The sequence below is a fragment of the Anguilla anguilla genome, chromosome 14 (genome assembly GCF_013347855.1).
Source record: "Anguilla anguilla isolate fAngAng1 chromosome 14, fAngAng1.pri, whole genome shotgun sequence".
Taxonomy (NCBI): Eukaryota; Metazoa; Chordata; class Actinopteri; order Anguilliformes; family Anguillidae; genus Anguilla; species Anguilla anguilla.
This window is the reverse complement of record NC_049214.1, coordinates 25,471,289-25,491,281: the sequence shown is the minus strand read 5'-3', so window position 1 is coordinate 25,491,281 and position 19,993 is coordinate 25,471,289. Positions and strand designations below refer to the sequence as shown.

Sequence of the window (19,993 nt, the reverse complement as noted above, 5' to 3'; positions counted from 1 at the left end):
TGAACAATGCATTTTGAAAACTTGGCGTTTGTGTGAAAGGTGAGAAATTAACAGTGTATTTTAGTGCGTTACATAAATGACATGGCGCTTATGAACAGGGGTGGGAGGGGCCAGGCCATGGTATAGTGGGGTTCTGTGGGGGTGGGAGTTCTATGGGTACAGGGTTCTATCTATGGTTGTGGTGTTCTGTGGTCAGAATGGACAGCCTCGTGATAGCAGTTGTTCTGCATCACTAAGCAGCAGTCCTGCACTTCCTGGCTGTGAGACTGTGAGTCACAGGGCCAGTCTGCAGGCCTGAGAGGATGTGCTGTGGCTGAGGGTGAGCCAGCAGCCGTCAGGCGAGACAGAGCGCCTGCCAGCCATATGCAGAGAGCGGACACCTGTGAGCCAGTCTGTGCTAGCCTCGGCCACAGAACACAGAGCATGAAGGTGTGCGCCTGACTGCGGTGTGTGGCCAGTGTGTGTGTGTTGTGGGGGGGGGGGGGTTTAGTGTGTGTGTGTGTGTGTGGAAGGGGAAGGGTGTGTGTTTGTGAGTGTGTGTGTTGGGGGGGTGGGGGTGTTTAGTGTGTGTGCGTGTGTGTGTGTGTGTGTGTAGAAAGGGAGGGGGGTGTGTGTTTGTGAGTGTGTGTTGGGGGGGTGGGGTGGGGGGGGGGGGGTGTTTAGTGTGTGTGGAGAGGGGGCTTGTAGGCCTTTGCTCAGGTCTTTCAGTGAGTGACATCTGGCAGTCAGAGAATACAGACAAATAACTGCAAAGCAGAGTGAGAAAAACAACATGTTTGTTCTCAAAAAAAGAGAGCTCCTTGGAATAAATCCTCAAATGGCCTTGGAAACCATCTGAATCGTGTAACCAGCAGTGCTTCCAGGGGACATTCACTGGGAGAACACGCCATAAACGCTCTTCCTGTGAGGCCGACAGAGCTGTTCGGCATATGTCTCTGCGTCAGTGCCAGAGGGAACAGTGTGCCCCTTGCGCTGCCTCCAACACGTAACTCCCTCCATTACTGTGGATTTAAAAACCCGTTTCATTTAGTCCAGACCCCAACTCCCACCTAAGTCCAAACTCACTTAGTCCAAACCCCAACTTTCTCACACTGTGGATTTAAAACGTGTTTCACTTAGTCGAAACCCTAACTCCCTCCATTACTGTGGATTTAAAAGCTGTTTCAGTTTGTTCAAACCCCAACTCCCTCTATTACTGTGGATTTAAATCCGGTGTCACTTAGTCCAAACCCCAACTCCCTCCCTACAGCAATCTGAAGCGCGCCACACCACCAGGTGTGCTCCCAACAATCAAAATCATCACACGGTAATTTATTGTAGAGATTAATGACTTGGTTTTATACACGCTTTGCCTGTTCCCCTGCAGGAATGGGCCCGGTGCACATGAACGAGGTGGAGTGCTCCGGGTTCGAGAAGTCCGTCACAGAGTGCTTCTTCAACAGGGACTCTCTGGGCTGCAGCCATGAGGAGGACGCGGGCGTGAGGTGCAACGTGCCCGCCATGGGCTTCCATCAGCGGGTGAGCGCGCGCCACTGCACCCACGCTGACTGCACCACCCTACAGACTGCTAAACACTACAGACTGCACCACCCTAGAGACTACTACCCTATACAGACTGCTAAACACTACAGACTGCTACACCCTGTAGACTGCACCACCCTACAGACTGCTACACCCTACAGACTGCTAAACACTACAGACTGCACCACCCTACAGACTACTACACCCAAACAAACTGCACCACCCTACAGACTACTACCCTATACAGACTTCTAAACACTACAGACTACTACACCCAACATACTCCACCATCCTACAGACTGCTAAACACTACAGACTGCTACACCCTGCAGACTACTACCCTATACAGACTTCTACACCCTGCAGACTGCTAAACACTACAGACTGCTACACCCTGTAGACTGCACCACCATACAGACTTCTAAACACTACAGACTACTACCCTATACAGACTGCACCACCCTGCAGACTGCTGCATCCTACAGACTGCACCACCCTACAGACTGCTACACCCTACAGACTGCTGAGCCCTACACAGACTGCTGCACCTCATCATGACCGTTACACCATAAAGTTACCTCTAGAACCTGCAGTGCCCGCTATGCCATGGAATAACCATTCCACCCTAAAGGCGCCACCGTGATGTACAGCAACGGGCGTGCTACATTACTGAAGTTAAACGTGCTCTTCGGTTGGCACAGCGGCGTTAGGGGGAGCGCTTTATGAGTCAGAGCAGAACTGAATCTGTTGCTTTAGTGGTTTGCAGATCTGCTCAGCCGTGAACGCGTGCGGAAGGGCGAACCCCGCTGTAAGGTCGCGTAGGTTTCCCAAGAACAACTGCGTGTTTTAGTGGAGGCCAGCCGCGTTGTTTATTTAAGACACAAACGGCAGCGCGAGGGAAATATTACTGCTTTCAGCAGCCCCGCTCCGCTTCCCAGCCAATAAGCACTCTCATCGCTGAGTTAAACTACACATTCCCATCACTGAGTTAAACTACACATTCTCATCGCTGAGTTAAACTACACATTCTCATCGCTGAGTTAAACTACACATTCCCATCACTGAGTTAAACTACACATTCTCATCGCTGAGTTAATCTACACATTCTCATCGCTGAGTTAAACTACACATTCCCATCGCTGAGTTAATCTACACATTCCCATCGCTGAGTTAATCTACACATTCCCATCTCTGAGTTAATCTACACATCCTCATCGCTTAGTTAATCTACACGTTAATCTACGCTCCAGCTTTTAAATTATTATAAGATCACAGTAATACCAAATGCACAATGCAAAATTCAGCAGACTGAAAATCCACTGCTCTGTAGTATTAATTATTACATTATTATAACAATTTTCTGGTTCATATTTGTTTAAATGTCTGTCGGAAATGTTTACTGTTGTGTTTGTGTACGTGTACCCATCTGTTGCTTGTATTCACTGTTACTGGCTTACAGTCATCTTCACACGTTTCCTTTCAAACCACTTGATGGATAATTTATTGAATCCAGTCTTGACTTCAACGGAAAGATTATTTATGGCCTGGCTGGGGTGGAGGTTCTCTCTGGGGCTGCAATTAAAATGTTCGCAGAGATTATGGCTGTCAAACCGGAGCTTATTAAGAGGAACGAGAACAAGCTGCTTCCCTTATCGAGACCCAAAACCGCCGGGGCGGGGATCAGGCCTCTGCCGTGGGGTCCGAGGCCCGTCTGAGCGCCCGCGTCTCTGTGTGGGTCGACAGCTGCGGCTGGGCGGGGGTCGGAACCCGTCCGAGGGGCGCGTGGAGGTCCTGGCGGAGAAGAACGGGACGCTGGTCTGGGGCACGGTGTGCAGCGACAGCTGGGGGACCACGGAGGCCATGGTGGTGTGCAGACAGCTGGGCCTGGGCTACGCCAGCCACGCCTTCCAGGTGAGCCGCACCTGGGCCACGCCCTCGCCGCCAGCGCACGCCCCCTTTCCTGACCTTTCGCACGCATCCAACCTCGATCGCTCCCGTCCTCCCTTTCACCCTGAAACCTTTCCCAGTTCCTAAGGTCTTTGTATGCTAAATGTGAATGCTAGCGTGTTCGTGCACGTGCATGCGTTTGTGCACGCGAGTGCACGTTTGTTTATGTGCGCGTGTGCTTGTGTTTATACGCTTGATGTTTATCACAGTCTTAGTCATCAGTGTCCTCCTCGGTATTTTCGCTATTAAAAAAATATTTATTTGGGGGGGGGGCGTGGCTTTATAACTGCGGAGTCCTTTTAAAGAAGCCTTTACCCCTGCAGGGCTGGAAAGTCCCTGTGAACGACTTGAACGGAAGGAATGACTCAATAAAGTCATCCGAGGACAATGAGGGAGTTTTAAAGGATGGAAACAGGGCCTGTAATGGGGCTGTTGGGTAGGGATGAGGGTAATAGGCTCATTAAACGTGATTAGGTGCAGTGGCACACACAACGCTCCCATTCACAATGTGTCCCTTCAGGAAATATGCTAATTATGCTGTTGTTCCTGCTTTTACTATCTTTACACTGTTCTACACTGCTTCTGCTGCTGGTGATTTTTACTGGAGCTGCCTGCTTATCTCAGTCACAACACCCAGGGTCCCAGCTGGGACAGAAACTCAAACAGGAAACAGTGCTTTTTGGTTAAGACAGGACAGTGCACCCAGACATTGCTGATTTGAGAGCTGTACTCCTACCATTATTATTATACTGAGATAGGTAAACACGAGAGTAATATCTTGGCATTGTCTCTGCTCTTTGTCTAAAACTTTACATGCACACTTTTTTAAGTCACTGTGGATAAGTGTGTACTAAATATCTCAATGTAAAAATGTACTTTGCCTACACACACAGAAGCCTCCCTCATCCCCCCATCTCTCACATACAGTGCTGAACAACTGTAATGCCACATCACAAAGCAATAAAGAAAAGCAATGATCTGGCATCCCAAAGACTTTTTCAGCAAGACCACTGCAGCGCTTAGAGGATATGCTTTGGTATTATACCACCTTGTGGTAGAATCATGGAACTTCCAGTACCTGGACCTGTTAGCAGGCTTACAGTGCCTCTAGCTCATATGTGGGGATGATATGTTCAATCAGCACTTTGCCAGATTATGCACAAATGGATTAGTCTTTAAAACATCTGGATGGATTAACCTGGCTAGCAAAGTTTATCCATCTACTATATCAAAAAGGATTGATCAAAAAAGCATGGCCCTCCTATGACTGCATCCCTGCCTCTCTGTGGTACTGGCCAGGAGAGGAAATACAGTGATGTAATTACACTGTTATTTCCCAGGCTCCCCCTCTAGTAGACGTGGTACTGGCTAGGGGGAGAGGAAATACAGTGATGTAACTGCGCTGTTCTCTCCCTGACTCCCCCACAAGGAGACTTGGTGCTGGCCAGGAGGGGAAATGCAGTGATGTAATTGCGCTGTTCTCTCCCTGGCTCCCCCTCTAGAAGACGTGGTACTGCCCAGGAGAGGAAACGCAGTGATGTAACTGTGCTGCTCTCTCCCCGGCTCCCCCTGTAGGAGACGTGGTACTGCCCAGGAGAGGAAACGCAGTGATGTAACTGTGCTGCTCTCTCCCCGGCTCCCCCTGTAGGAGACGTGGTACTGCCCAGGAGAGGAAACGCAGTGATGTAACTGTGCTGCTCTCTCCCCGGCTCCCCCTCTAGGAGACGTGGTACTGGCCGGGGGACGTGACGGCGGACGACGTGGTGATGAGCGGTGTGAGGTGTTCTGGGACGGAGATGTCGCTGTCGCACTGTCTGCACCACGGACAGCACCTGCACTGCCCCCGGGGGGGCGGCCGTTTTGCCGCGGGGGTGTCCTGCTCCGAAAGTAAGACCCTCCCCACCCTTAATCCACAGTATCCTAATTTACATCCGTTCTCACCCTGTCAACAGAAGCCCATTTACATTAGATGGAGAGTTAGAATTTTATTCTTAATTCAATAAACGTTTTACTTTGGTGATGCTGTCTCTGTTGGTTTGCTCTATACACAATGCTGGCCACTTGGAATAGTGACATCCTGAAATACCCACACTGACTGATCCGGAAACTCTTACTTCATGTACGGTGCCTGCGCACTGGCAAAGAGAGGGAGACACCTAAAGGATGTTTTGATAGCAGCAGCTGCATCCATGTCTGTGGTCAAGTGTGCCAACCAATACTGAATTAATGTGACAGCTGTCCCGACAGCTCGGAGCTTCTCCTCCTTTCTCTGTGGTATGAAGCACAAGCAGCCGCAGGCAAGAGGAGGCAGACGAGAAGGTCAAAGCAGTGTCAGAACTTACACAGACACTATTTTCTTTTTTCTGAAAGGGGGCTGAATTCCATTTACTCTTTTAGAATCTCTGCACAGCAGGTTCTGTGGGCGGGTTTGGGGAAATGAGGCGTTAGTCCTGAGCTTTCCCCCCTCCCCCCTCCCCATGCAGCCGCTCCGGACCTGGTTCTGAACCCGCAGCTGGTGGAGCAGACCACCTACCTGGAGGACCGGCCCATGTTCATGCTCCTGTGCGCCCACGAGGAGGAATGCCTGTCCAGCACGGCCGACGCCACCCGCAGCGACTCCTACCGCCGGCTGCTGCGCTTCTCCTCCCAGATCCACAACAACGGCCAGGCCGACTTCCGCCCCAAGGCCGGCCACGACTCCTGGATCTGGCACGAGTGCCACAGGCAAGTGCCTCAGGCAGCGGCCCCCAGTTATGATGTGACTGAGCCCCTCAGGCAGCGGCCCCCAGTTATGATGTGACTGAGCCCCTCAGGCAGCGGCCCCCAGTTATGATGTCACTGAGCCCCTCAGGCAGCGGCCCCCAGTTATGATGTCACTGAGCCCCTCAGGCAGCGGCCCCCAGTTATGATGTCACTGAGCCCCTCAGGCAGCGGCCCCCAGTTATGATGTCACTGAGCCCCTCAGGCAGCGGCCCCCAGTTATGATGTCACTGAGCCCCTCAGGCAGCGGCCCCCAGTTATGATGTCACTGAGCCCCTCAGGCAGCGGCCCCCAGTTATGATGTCACCGAGAGCCTCAGGCAGCAGCTCCCAATTATGATGTCACAGAGTGCGCTCTATCATTCTGAGGTAACATATTGACAAGGAGCATTCCCTCCAAATTATATCACCAGATTCTATGAGGCAAACAAATACAACAGAGTAACTATATTTGCCCCAGGGGGAATGTCAGGTTTGTTTAAAATATGATTACAGTAAAGAGCAGTGATATGACATTAACTGAAGTCTCCCTCTTCAGGCACTACCACAGCATGGAGGTGTTCACGCACTACGACCTGCTCAGTCTCAACGGCTCCAAGGTAGCAGAGGGACACAAAGCCAGCTTCTGTCTGGAGGACAGCGAATGTGACGAAGGTGTGCAGACGGGCCTGGGGATGCTGCGAAAACAGCGCTAACCTGACGCTATACCAGCCACCTAGATAACATTACCCTAGAGCTAATCTGGTCATACAATCGCACTAGCCTAACACTGAACTGACCATAACCTAAGGTTAAGCTTATGCTAACCGGACCCTGTTCTTTCGTTCCTGGAAAGAGGCGCCAGGCTCACTCTCTGTGCTCTGTTTCCCTGTGCCTGACAGGCATCTACAAGAGGTACGCCTGCGCCAACTACGGCCAGCAAGGGATCACTGTAGGATGCTGGGATACGTACAGACACGACATCGACTGTCAGTGGATCGATGTCACTGACGTCAAACCTGGAGACTATATCCTTCAGGTACCTACTTCTTACATTTTTGTTTCATTTATAAATTATGGTTATTTCTGTGATTTTCAGCGGACATGTAAAACACAGTTTTCAGTGACAGCTGCAGTTGTTAATGCAAGAGCAACACAAAAATGCATTTTGCAAGCATGCAAAAAAAAAAAGATAAATTATTTGTAACAATTACAAAATAATTTCACTAAATTTCAGTGAGAGTTTATGAATGCCACGGTGGGCTGAGCTCCATTCTGCAGCCAATGACTCCCTTCCATCAGCAAATCAGGTCTTTGCTTTCCACAGCACAACATTGTGGGCATCATAAGGTATCATAGCTCCGCCCACTTTGGGTCACCTGAAGCCTCACTCTGCCGTTACTGCCCTGTCTTTGGGGCATAGAAGCACGTGAGCAGACAGGACTAAAAGTTTAGTTTTTGGGAATAGTTATCCCTGTCAGCAGTACACACAGTTCAGAGGGCTCTGATCCTAAACTCCAAAAATCTTCCCCCCCTTTCTCTCGCAGGTCATCATCAACCCGAATTACGAAGTGGCGGAGTCGGATTACTCCAACAACGTCATGAAGTGCAGGTGTCGATACGACGGCTACCGCGTGTGGTCCTATAACTGCCATATAGGTGAGACGTGCCCACTCATCAACAAACCTCTGACGCACTGCAAAAACTGAACTTCTTCTGCATGGAGTTAGACTATCTGAATTAGATTAGATTATCGTCTAAAAATTTGATAACATATCTCATAAAGATATGATTACATACTTTTTGTTTCGTAAAGTCAAATTATGTCATGAGAATAAAATAGGTTACGGTTAAGGAATTCAATACATCTCAGCTCAAGCTATTGACTGATCTACAAGGGGGTTAAAAAAAAATGTAACCACAAAATGGTTTGAAAATATGTACACAATTTAAAAAGTATATTCAGAGTATTCAGAGCAGAAAATAGTGTGTGAATAGCAGAAAATGGAGCGGACCATTTTAAGGTGGATGAGCGCAGAAACTAAAAATACAACTGATACAATTTATAAACACAGTCCATATTAACATTTATTGACTGAACACTAACATCTGGACATTGGTTTCTGGACTCAGACTTAGTACCCTGTGTTCAGTCTCTCTGGGAACAGCATTCTAGAATACAGCACACATCTCCTGGCAACAGCATTCTAGAACACAGCACACATCTCCTGGCAACAGCATTCTAGAACACAGCACACCCAAGTCTCTCCCAGGAACAGCATTCTAGAACACGGCAACACTTCTGCAGGAACACTGACTTTACAATACTGGAGAACTAGAACTGCCAGCAACAAGCAATACTCACTGTACAAAAAACACAGATCATTTTACTGTAATGTACATAAAAAATACATATTCTACAATTAAAATAAGCTTGTTGGTTTATTTTAGGAAAAAATAATTAATGGCTTAAAAACCCACTTCGCAATGTACAGCAATTCCAGTGACAGTGCTTAGCACAGTGATGATCATGCCTTAACATTGCTGACCTGTTAGTCAGAATGGCGGCTTCTCCTCAGTTTGAACTTTAGACGACATGCATGTTCTTGAGCCGGGCAGATTGCCTTCACTGGTACGTCCCAACATCTTTGACATTAACACACTTAATACAAACACTCTTCTCAAACTGGACTTCACACACGATATCACATGATGCTAAGTCAGCCCTCAGACAACAATTCCCGCACATACATGTAGTGTAGTGGCAAAGAAGGTGTGTGAGGAAGGCTTTGAGAGTAATATGTGACCTGTTCTTACTGCAGACCTGACCTGGGTCAAATACGTATTTGTTTTGCATTAAAATACTTTTCTACACTTTACTGATCTTGTCTGGCGTATTGGAACCAATGAAATACTCTCAAAAAGTGCAAAACCCCACCTTCTGGTCATACTGGCAGGCTCAGTTACACCAGGCAAGATCAACAGAGCACAGAAAAGTATTTGAATCCAAAACAAATGCGTATTTGACCCAGGTCTGCTGCAGACAGAAGAAACTATAGTTCTGATACTTCACACACCTTCTTAAACCTGACTGTCTTAAACCTTACTTTTTAAAAAAACAGCAGTTAAAATATGGTTGTCAATCATCAATAAATGAACAGCGCTATTTTTTCCGGTCTGTATTTTTTACAGGTTTTTATTTTCGGGCATATATGCTGGTCTAGCGATACAGCTAACTGGCGAGAGACAGCAGAATCTTGTCGTCGTATCGCACGAGCCGTAACTCAAAAGGTGCTGGCGTGGATATTAAATCAAGTCTCCCATTTCATGAGGCCAGTGCACTGTACCAGTTTCAGGCATTAAAACATGGTTCTCCCGAGAAACAATCCCATTTTATCAAATGGGAGTTAAAAGTGGAAATTTAACTACTGCACATTTATACATTTAAACAGCTATCTACACAGCAGTCCGCACTGACGTACACATTTTTACACAACCTTCTCAATGCCTTATGAGTGGAGAACTGGAAACATCCCATAATACCTTCCCCCCCACCCCCTCCACAAACCCATCCCACCCAGAATTGGACACCCCCTGCACTGCGTATAGGCAGGGGGAAAAAAACAAGATAATCCATGTTCTTCCTGTCTGTTAGCCACACCCACCCACTCATTAACTCTGCCCCTTCCATAGCCCCGCCTCCGCATGAATTCTTGGGTTTATTTCCTTATTTGCTTTGCTTAACGCTGAAATGAGCGGACGGTCAAGTGCTTGGGGGGGGAAGGTTTGTGGGGAGGGGGAGGGGGGGGGGGCAGACGGCTTGCGCGGCTGACCGCTCCAGGCTGGGGTGTCTGGCAGGCGTCGCGGAAGTGCAATCGCTCCACCTCTCGCCGGTCCTGTGCTCTCCCTGTCCAAATAAGGAAACAAGAACATACAGAATTAGTTGTTGAGCAGAGGCCCAGAGATTTGAATAACAGCCCACCCTTTCAAACTGAATGAGGTCTGTTCTTGCATTAATGCGAACCGTAATTATAGCTGATCAGGCCTGTCGAGATCTCACACAGATGCCGCTATAATGTTATCCATGACCCTGTGCATGCTGGGATGTTATACATGACCCTGTGCATGCTGGGATGTTATACATGACCCTGTGCATGCTGGGATGTTATACATGACCCTGTGCATGCTGGGATGTTATACATGACCCTGTGCATGCTGGGATGTTATAATTGACCTATGCATGCTGGGATGTTATACATGACCCTGTGCATGCTGGGATGTTATCCATGATCCTATGCATGCTGGGATGTTATACATCACCCTGTGCGTGCTGGGATGTTATTCAATTAAGAGAGGTCACTGTATGATTTCTGCTTTGCATATATCCAGGTTTTTCCATTTTTTTCTTCAGCATCTGTACATAAAGTTGTATAATTCTTACACATGCATAGTAGCTAGCACCAAAATTATTTTTTACTTTATGTAGCTCTTTTCTCAAAAGAAAAACAAAAAATCTGACAAAAGTAGATTTTACTCTAGAATAGGGCCAGGTACATCTCTCAGTTCAGATAAATCAGATGAAATCCTGTTTGCATTATTTGAAATGATCTATATCTGCAGGTGGCAGGATTATTATTATTAGAACTATTTTTACTCTCTCCTGCTAAGGTGGCTCACTAAGCTCGGAGACCGAGGACACCTTCCCTGGCCTAGTGAACAACCAGGTGTCCTTCAGGTAAAGCAAGCAGAGGCTGACAGAAAAAGACGGATTGGAAGAAGGTTCTGGATGTGAGGCTCAACTCCACTCACAGCCCCAGAGGCCCCAGAACCACCGACCACTAGAGAGTCTCTCTCTCTCTTTCACATTCTCTCTCTCTTTCTCTCTCACTCTCCCTTCCCCCTCTTCCTCCCCCCCTCTCCTGAGTGCTGCTGGACTACTCCTTCCAGTACTCAGTCTCAGGACCAGCCGCCGGCTCCCCAAAGCCCCCCCCCCCCCCCCAAAAAAAAAAACAAAAAACCACCCCCATGTTGTCCCCTAGCCTCCCAGAAGGCTGCAGCAATGCTGCGACTTCGGCGTGAAAAACTGAAGCATGTGTTTAGCGCCCCATAGTGGCTCAGCAGGGTACTGGCTCCAGCTTTACGGACAAGACGCTTGAAGAGAACACCATCTGTATATCTTCACACGTAAAAAGGGAACTGAATGCACTTTTAAAAAGTTAGCAGTGACGAGAGTGGTTTTGAGCTACACGTTTAAATCTGCAAGATTTTAATGGAAAGGAATTGAATTTGACCTCTACACACACCTGCACATTAAACATACATACGCAGAGCTGACACACACACACACACACACACACACACACACACACACACACACACACACACACACACAGGTTAACAGTAAAAGCAGACTTTGTGTCTTCTGGAACAGAGAAACTCTGTCCCTGTTGAAACTGTGTACTTACGGAATGGCTCAACTTTATTCACATACTACGGTATGCAAACCCTTCTGGTATCAGGGACACGTTCACATACCTCACAGCGACAGGTTTCCTGAGTTATACTGGGAAAGGCCACTGCTAAGCTTCATAATCACAATCACAATCACCCATTTGTACTGTAACACATTAAAATATGCAGGTGAAATGTATTGCAGCCCTTACATCTTTCGTTCTTTTCTTTACGTGACGTTTTTTTTTGCTAACTGCAGCCCCCGCGTTATGCAAGCGATTGAGAAAAGAAAAAAAATAGATTCATGTAACCCGGCGTGGAGTTTCTCCTACGTTTTCCCTCACGGCACATTCATCTGGAAAACTGCTATGGAACAAACTCTGAGAAACTTTACTGTACTTTAATTTCGTCCGTATTTAGCTTCAGATGTTTAAAGCTCGCGGCGCGTAACTACGGAGTGAAAAGAGCGCATAACAGCCTAAGCACGTTGTAAACGCCGAAATCCACAAAGACTTAACTGCGAGGCTGCGACACAGGGAACTCCGAACGTGTGTAGAAACGTACGACTGCTTATTTTGTTTTTGTTTAAAAAAAAAAAAAAAGAAAAGCATTTTGTAAATGGTTTGATTTTCTCCTGCTAGCATTTTTTTTTTTTGCATATGTAACTTATTGTTGTGAATGTCAGGGATCGCGGTTGGGTTTTTATTTTTTTATTTTCGTTCAGAGTAACCAAAGCCCCCGTCTGTGAATGAGAGAAGTCTGGCTCTTCTGTGTGTTGTACTTTTTTTTTTGTTGTATTTTATTGTAATGGTGCTAACGTACGGCTACTCTCTGTTTATTTGAGGGTGCACACTGCAAGCCGATTGGCTGTTTGGGATGCCTGTACTTGACAGGGGAGACTTAATATCCAATATATTGTGCCTGTTGGCTTTAATTAAAGTATGGAATCAAGCAGATTCGGGGCTCTCTTTCTTTCTTGTCCCTCTTGCCCTCTTGACATCACCGTAAACTGTGCATCTTAGCGTGACAACTGTCTTTTTAAATCAGTGGTAACCAACTCTTCCTGGAGCTCTACTGTCCACTACGGATTTGCTTTTGGCCAACCATTAAAGCATTGATTCACCATTAATGAACCATTAAAGTCCCCATCCAGCAGATATATCTGCAATTTAAAATAATTCCCAACTATCTATAAAGTATAAGTACGAAGGTTATTTGAATGAAAAATGTTACATTCATGATATATTATTCATAATATTCATGAGCTCACCGCTTGATTGGCTGAGAGCTCACTTACCTGATTGGCTGAAAGTAAGCAATTGATGACAGACCAACCAACGCAGACCCTCATAATGTACACACACTACCATCTTTCTCACTGCAATGCTGGCTCTCTGTAACAAATGTCACACAGTAGGAGCTGCCATGTAATGCATCCCTAATAAATAATGAGTAATAATTCACAGGGTCTGGTGATCGATGTGGGTTAGACATAACGAGTAATAATTCACAGGGTGTGGTGATCGATGTGGGTTAGACATAATGAGTAATAATTTACAGGTTGTGGTGATCGATGTGGGTTAGACATAATGAGTAATAATTCACAGGGTCTGGTGATCGATGTGGGTTAGACATAAATGAGTAATAATTCATAGGGTCTGGTGATCAATGTGGGTTAGACATAATGAGTAATAATTCACAGGCTCTGGTGATCGATGTGGGTTAGACATAATGAGTAATAATTTACAGGTTGTGGTGATCGATGTGGGTTAGACATAATGAGTAATAATTCACAGGGTCTGGTGATCGATGTGGGTTAGAAATAAATAAGTAATAATTCATAGGGTCTGGTGATCAATGTGGGTTAGACATAATGAGTAATAATTCACAGGCTCTGGTGATCGATGTGGGTTAGAAATAAATGAGTAATAATTCATAGGGTCTGGTGATCAATGTGGGTTAGACATAATGAGTAATAATTCACAGGCTCTGGTGATCGATGTGGGTTAGACATAATGAGTAATAATTCACAGGGTGTTGAGACTGATGTGGGTTACAGACGCAGCAGTAGAAAGCTGTTAAACTGACCTGCGGCAGGGCAGCGGTCGGAGGGCGGTCCGGGAGCGGCGGTCAGCAGCGTTTGCCGCACGGAGCGGGCTTCGGCAGGCCCAGCGCCCGGGAGACCATCCGCCGGGCCACTGCCGTGTCGGTGCGCGGCCGCTCCTTCACCGGCTGGAGGAACTCTGGGAAAAATAAAATAACATCAATCACAGCCTGTATACAGCTCTATACCACATGTATTTCAGTAGTCCGCCCACATGGACGTACACGCACTCCCATGCACATACACGCACACAAATGCACTCGCGTGCTCATACATGCACTCACATGCACATACACGCACACAAATGCACTCACGTGCTCATACATGCACTCACATGCACATACACGCACACAAATGCACTCATGTGCTCATACATGCACTCCCATGCACATACACACACACAAATGCACTCGCGTGCTCATACATGCACTCCCATGCATATACACACACGCAAGTGCACTCCCATGCACGTACAAGGTTTGTTTTTTGCATAACCTTCCATTTTTCTTGTAAAAATATTTGTTTCCTTATCATTATTTTTCTTTATCTTTAAAGATGCACACTGTTGCACAGTCTCGGTAATTCATCATTTGATATAATCTATCAAGGGTAAAGAATGAATATGGAGGTCCGCTATCTCTCCAAATAGAGTATTTCTTGCGTGTCATAGAGTAATAATGTCAAATGAGTAGCCATCACTTCAGTGATATATCTGCGTGAGTGCGTACCTGCCCGACGCAGTGCTTTCCCTTTGGACTTCTTGCTGCCCTCATTCAGAGTGCGCACTTTCAGCAGGGGGTGCTGTATGCAGAGAGCCTGGAGAGCTGCAGCAAAGCAACACACAAACAGAGTGACCCTGAGAATCACTGCAGCCCCAGCGATCCGTCTGATGCAGTTTCACGCTAAAAGCCATCATTACCCAGATACACCAGAACCAAGAGGCCAAATGGAGGCGAGAGCGGAGATGGCCTCTGGACGGCGCTCCTGGCAGAGCACGAGCTACAGCAGGAAAGTGTTCAAGCGTGCGCCCGACTTCTGCTTTTCCCAAGGAAATCTGAACGCTTTATTTAACGATAAAAGCAGACTCATCCTTCTGGAACGGAGGAACTCAAAAGAGGATGCAAGTGGGTTTTCTGTCCATGGGAATTCCATTATGCAGAGGAGGTAGCGGTCCGGTTCATAGGGGGAAATGATGGCTTTTTTCCACCCTCGCCACAAGTGAGCCATTTCTCACAGACAAAATGAGTCATAGTTTTTGGAATACTTGATGAGTAATGCCTAGGTCAGGGGTGCACAACTCCCGGAGGCAAGGTCTGCGTGCTGGTTTGTTCCAACGAACTACCTTAAGTTTCAGTTTTCAGACAGCTACTATGTTGGAGCTATTATATAGACTACGTTGGTTTACTACTGTTCTTGAGAACAGTAAAATCCTTAGGGCACACTTGCAGTCTGCAGCTGTAGCTGGTGCTTACATAAATGTCAGATCAAGATTTGATGGGAGCTAATTAAATAAATAAGAGCAGAAGTTGGAACAAAATCCTGTTACGGACCCCGGATCTAGGTAGTCAAGAACATATCCTGATGAAAATCCAAACGCGATGATAAATCATATATATGCATCTGTATGACGCTCCTACCATTCTACACATTTCCACAATACTAATATAGGATTCACATTTATAGGGAAAGTTACTTCAACGGGCTGAATAACAGAGTTTGTTCACAGTCACATTTTCTTAACTGACAAACAGACCTGGCTAGCTAGCAGGCTAACTCTGAAGATCATCGTCTCGATTAATGCCCACGTGATGCTTGATTTTTCGGACTCTACAACAAGTCTAGTGAGTTCCCCATTGGTCAGAGAAAATGGCAAACAGCCTGGCCTTTCACCTCCATGTCAAAGGTCATACCTGCAGACTCGCCGGAGAACACGCCCAGGGCGTGAGTGTTGTCCACCCACTTGATCTTCAGACCGCCCTCACTGCGAGGGAGGGAGGAAGGGAGTTAGAGCCAGTGAATGGGTGCTGGGTTTTTTTTTTTTTTAGGGTGGGGGGTTGTGTCCCAGTGGTGACCTTCACCTGAATTCGGCAAAGGCGTCCAGCAGGTCGTCGGTTTTAAAGACGGCGGGGAAGTCGTAGATCTCGATGACGTGGGAAAACTCGCCGGGTCCGATCCACAGGCTCTCGTACCCGGAGTAGTCGCTGTGGACGCTCTCGATGGCGAAGTCCGCCTCCGTCAGCTGAGCCGCGATCTGGCGGGGGGCGAGAGGAGCATGCTCAGTGAGCGGGGGACGAACGCACGGCCCTATTAAACAGTATGGTCGCTGACCGCACTGTAACCACAGAGGTGGAGTACATCTGAGCCAATAACACACAACGGTAAAGGACCTCATTTGTCTTGATCCTGATATCACTTTGTTTATTGCCACCATTCAACTGAGGAAAATCTATAAATTAGTGAGCTTCTCTATGCCATATAAAAATAATTAATCTGAAGGTAAGCCTTGTCCCTACCTCACTAAAGTCATCGTACCTGCTTGTCTCACACCGCCCCATACCTCTTGGATATAATCCCCAGAATCCTTTTCTCCCTCCATCTGCTGCTGCGCATCAGGGTGGGTGGGACTGAAGCTCCCGCTGCCGTCGTCCAATTGGTCGTCCAGTGACATGGCAACGAAGTAGGACATGGTCTGCTCCCAGTGGCTAGAGTCATCGGCTGCGCCGGGCAGGTCCTCGGGGTCGCCCGGCAACTCGTCGGGGTCGTCAGACGCCGGCTCCTGATTGGCCGAGGGGGCGGCGGGCCCGTCGGGGGTGTCGGGGCAGGACTCCTCAGAGGCGCTGAGGCTCAGGCTGCAGCCGGTGGAGCCGATGGCGGGCGGGGTGGGCGGGGCCTGCCGGGGGGGCGGAGCCGGTGGGGTGGACGGGGCCGGGGAGCCCCGCCCCGCCCTCTCCCTCATGGCGCGCGGGACGTAGATGGCCTTGTCGGGGCGTCGGTGGCTCCGGCTGCGGGTCTGCCTGGCCTCGGACGTTCGCTCGCCCTTGCCGCCCTCCATGCCCCCGCCTCGAACCCGGGACCGCTCGCAGACCCTGCCCTCTGTGTCGCTGCCGTCCTCTGGAGGGGGTACCCTAGGGGTGTATGGGATTTTAACTCACATTCAGGGCAGGAAGCACAGTCACTCTGTCTCACTGCATGACCTCACCAACAGGATTTACTTCCCTTTGTGAAAGACAACAGCAGGGCCAGCAGGAAGTCACTGTATTAGTGTATGCACTGAAATCAATCAACGAAAATAGGGACTAAGGGAGACATTATGTTATATTGGCTGTGACGGACAGAAGTTAAAAGTAAACAGGGATTCCAACAAGACTGCAGTCTGCTTAAATCTATGTTATTTTTCCAACACACAGTTGGTGGCTGACACGAATCTTGCCCTCCCCACCATGAAAGGGGTTATATACACAGTAGATGCTTGGAGGGGTGTTTTTCATCATCCTGTCAGCGAAGGGGGGGGGGGGATGGGGGGGGGTAGTGCTGGGAGGTGTTTAGGTACCTGAGGTGGGAGAAGCACACCACCACCCTGCGGTTCCACCCTGCCCCCCCCACGGAGAAGGTGCTGAGGCTGGGGTAGTTCTCCGCGGTCTTGTGAGTCAGGTAGCGAAGTCGGCTTGGCAGAGCGGGGAACAGCAGAATGCTGGGAAACACAGAAAGGCAGAATTCATCACCCCCACCACGGCTACCCCACACTCCTTCAATAAACCCTGTGCATACATATACCCCTGATACCCAACACTCCTTCAATAAACCCTGTATACACATATACCCCTGATACCCCACTCTCCTTCACTACACAGTATATACAGATATGCAGTACCCTCCAAAAGAATGGTAACGGTAGAGGGAAATTTGTTATTTTTTCCTAAATTAACATGCGTATGTTTCACCATTTTACAGAAATGGCTGTTTTTGCGTTGATAATCCCCATTTTCAGCTGTGTAAAATAAAGTTAACGGATGACATGTGTGAACTTTTGCTCAGGTGTTTCCTTTTGCGTTGGCGGTTCACACATAAATGAGCAATTAGTCTTGGTTTTAGCCTTGGTTTTAACTTCGTTTTCATCTGTGGCGATTGCATTTGGAGTGAGAAGGCATACATCATCATGAGGATCAGAGAGCTGACTATGGCGGAAAAACAACTAATCGGTGAGCCAGACCAGAATAATTAATTAAAAAGGACAGAACAGAAAATGGGTATATCAAGTACAAACGAAAGTCTTGAAAAAGAAATAAATGGCTGGTGGAATCCAGAATAAACACCGTACAGGTCGGCCAAGGAAGACAGCTGCAGATCACATCTGCATCACAAGCCGCCGTGAGCAGAAGACTCTGACAGCAGAATTATAGAGGCTACACTGAAAGAGGAAAGCCTCTCATCAGCAGCAAGAATCAAAAGGCCACCTTAGAATTCACCAGAAAAATACAGAAACAAGCCAGAAAGGTTGTGGAACAAAGTTGACTTGTTAGGCCTGGAAAGGCATTTTCTAAGAAGTTATAAAATGTTTGGTGATGTCAATGGTTTGTAGACTCGATGCAATTACTGCATTTAAGGGCTATGCAACCAAGTATTAGACTTTATTGCTCTGATTTACTTTTAAATACAAAAGTATATAATCAAAATAACCAATTTTACTCTATCGTTACCATACATTTGGAGGGCACTGTACATTGGAGAAAATGAACATGCTATCGAACAGCAAGAAAGGCACATTGCAAATTGTGCAACTAAATTGTCCCACTTACAGGTCTTCCTCACCCTCTACAGTCTAATAACTTGAGCAGCTCAGGATAGATGAAAGGAAAATAATATTTTGTGTAACTGAAAGCAAGCCACTTCATCCCAGAATTCTGGGATCTACGATAGATTTCTTCCAAACTTGATATCTCCTGGAAAGTGTAACCTGTGAAATGTAATTCTGTGTACAGTAAAAGACCGCAGTTGCTCCATGCGTCTGACCCTGCCCACAGAATGTGTCGTTTGTGGCTGAATGAGGATAGACAGACTGCGGAAGACCTCACCTTTTCTGTTGGTCTCTCTGTATGAAAGCCTCCAGCTCCTCGATGACCGTGTGAACAAAATCATTCTCTTGCTTCGGCAGGTAGCAGCCATCAACACAAGAAAACGCCAGGGTGGCTGTACAGGCCGCGGTTCGCCCTGCGGGGGTCAAAGGTCACAGCCTCCGTTTAACATACGGTTCGACATAACATTACTTTGCACTCCTCGCCCCCTTTCCTCCGCTACCCCACTACCACTCATCTCCTACCAGGAAGTATGTGGAGGAAAGGAGGGGAGGAGATGAGTCTGAAGCCACTTGACCAATACAGTTGTGTGCGCTTCGCTAGTCTCCTCCAATATTGGGGCACTGGTGGGAGGGAGGGAGGGAGGACATAAAGATCGGTTTCTGGGGCATGGAGGAGACGAGGTGGTAGTGGAGGAAAAGGAGGATACATTTTTTGAGCATTGGGACACACCCAGGGGGATTAGGGAGTAGGGCTGTCAGTTGGCCTGTTGCAGCGATATGTCTCATCTGTCCTATGTCAATGCCTGCACCAAACGCAGGGTTTGGGATACTTGCCATAGCTACAACCCACTCCCACATTGTCTAACTACTGTTTCACTACTGTAAATTAAACTACTTGTTATTACCATTATTATTATAATTACTGTCATTATTATAATGAAGAAAACTGTGGTTGGAATAACAAGCAACATAGAGGCTACACAGGGGTCCCACCTAAGAGAGTTCGATATGCCCTGCATTAGATAACTTAGGGCCACCACAAAAGGATATGATGCTCTGAGGAGAAAAGGAGATGACTGGCATAATTATATTATTGTCATGCATGTTCCTGCGGGTCCCCGTAACTTTGACTCAGTCTATATTCAAACAATTATTCGGATTTGTGAATTGCCATATAATACTAACATACAAGCTGTAAATAGTAGAAACTGTTGTCGCCAACGTAGTCGAGATATCTGAGCTTGCAGCTGCTGTAGCTATAGTATGCATATCTACAGACAATGCATGAGTCACCTAGCCTGCACTGCAGTCTGATAAATTAGCAAATTCGCACGTTTACTTGGGGGAATACAGTCTGTAGGTGCGACTGATTGCTAGCACCTAGCTATCAAACCTGAATTACTGCCGTTAGCCCGCATAACATGGAGAGACCACCAC

At 47.5% G+C, this 19,993-nt stretch overlaps 2 protein-coding genes across 2 annotated transcripts in view; one reads left to right on the top strand and one right to left on the bottom strand.

Annotated features, from left to right (window-relative positions):
* Positions 1 to 12,613, top strand: part of LOC118212648 (lysyl oxidase homolog 2B-like) — a 43,665-nt gene extending 31,052 nt beyond the window's left edge. Inside the window, exons 7-14 of the mRNA XM_035390794.1 lie at positions 1,367 to 1,518; positions 3,265 to 3,432; positions 5,190 to 5,355; positions 5,952 to 6,192; positions 6,766 to 6,881; positions 7,109 to 7,245; positions 7,754 to 7,865; positions 10,875 to 12,613. Of these exons, the coding sequence (XP_035246685.1) occupies positions 1,367 to 1,518; positions 3,265 to 3,432; positions 5,190 to 5,355; positions 5,952 to 6,192; positions 6,766 to 6,881; positions 7,109 to 7,245; positions 7,754 to 7,865; positions 10,875 to 10,945 (1,163 nt within the window). The 3' untranslated portion in view covers positions 10,946 to 12,613. The remainder of the gene's footprint in view (positions 1 to 1,366; positions 1,519 to 3,264; positions 3,433 to 5,189; positions 5,356 to 5,951; positions 6,193 to 6,765; positions 6,882 to 7,108; positions 7,246 to 7,753; positions 7,866 to 10,874) is intronic.
* r3hcc1 (R3H domain and coiled-coil containing 1) overlaps positions 8,269 to 19,993 on the bottom strand; it is a 13,053-nt gene continuing 1,328 nt past the window's right edge. Inside the window, exons 3-10 of the mRNA XM_035391617.1 lie at positions 18,834 to 18,969; positions 17,312 to 17,452; positions 16,319 to 16,886; positions 15,840 to 16,012; positions 15,672 to 15,742; positions 14,490 to 14,585; positions 13,746 to 13,900; positions 8,269 to 10,113 (exon numbers count right to left, since the gene is read on the bottom strand). Of these exons, the coding sequence (XP_035247508.1) occupies positions 13,788 to 13,900; positions 14,490 to 14,585; positions 15,672 to 15,742; positions 15,840 to 16,012; positions 16,319 to 16,886; positions 17,312 to 17,452; positions 18,834 to 18,969 (1,298 nt within the window). The 3' untranslated portion in view covers positions 8,269 to 10,113; positions 13,746 to 13,787. The remainder of the gene's footprint in view (positions 10,114 to 13,745; positions 13,901 to 14,489; positions 14,586 to 15,671; positions 15,743 to 15,839; positions 16,013 to 16,318; positions 16,887 to 17,311; positions 17,453 to 18,833; positions 18,970 to 19,993) is intronic.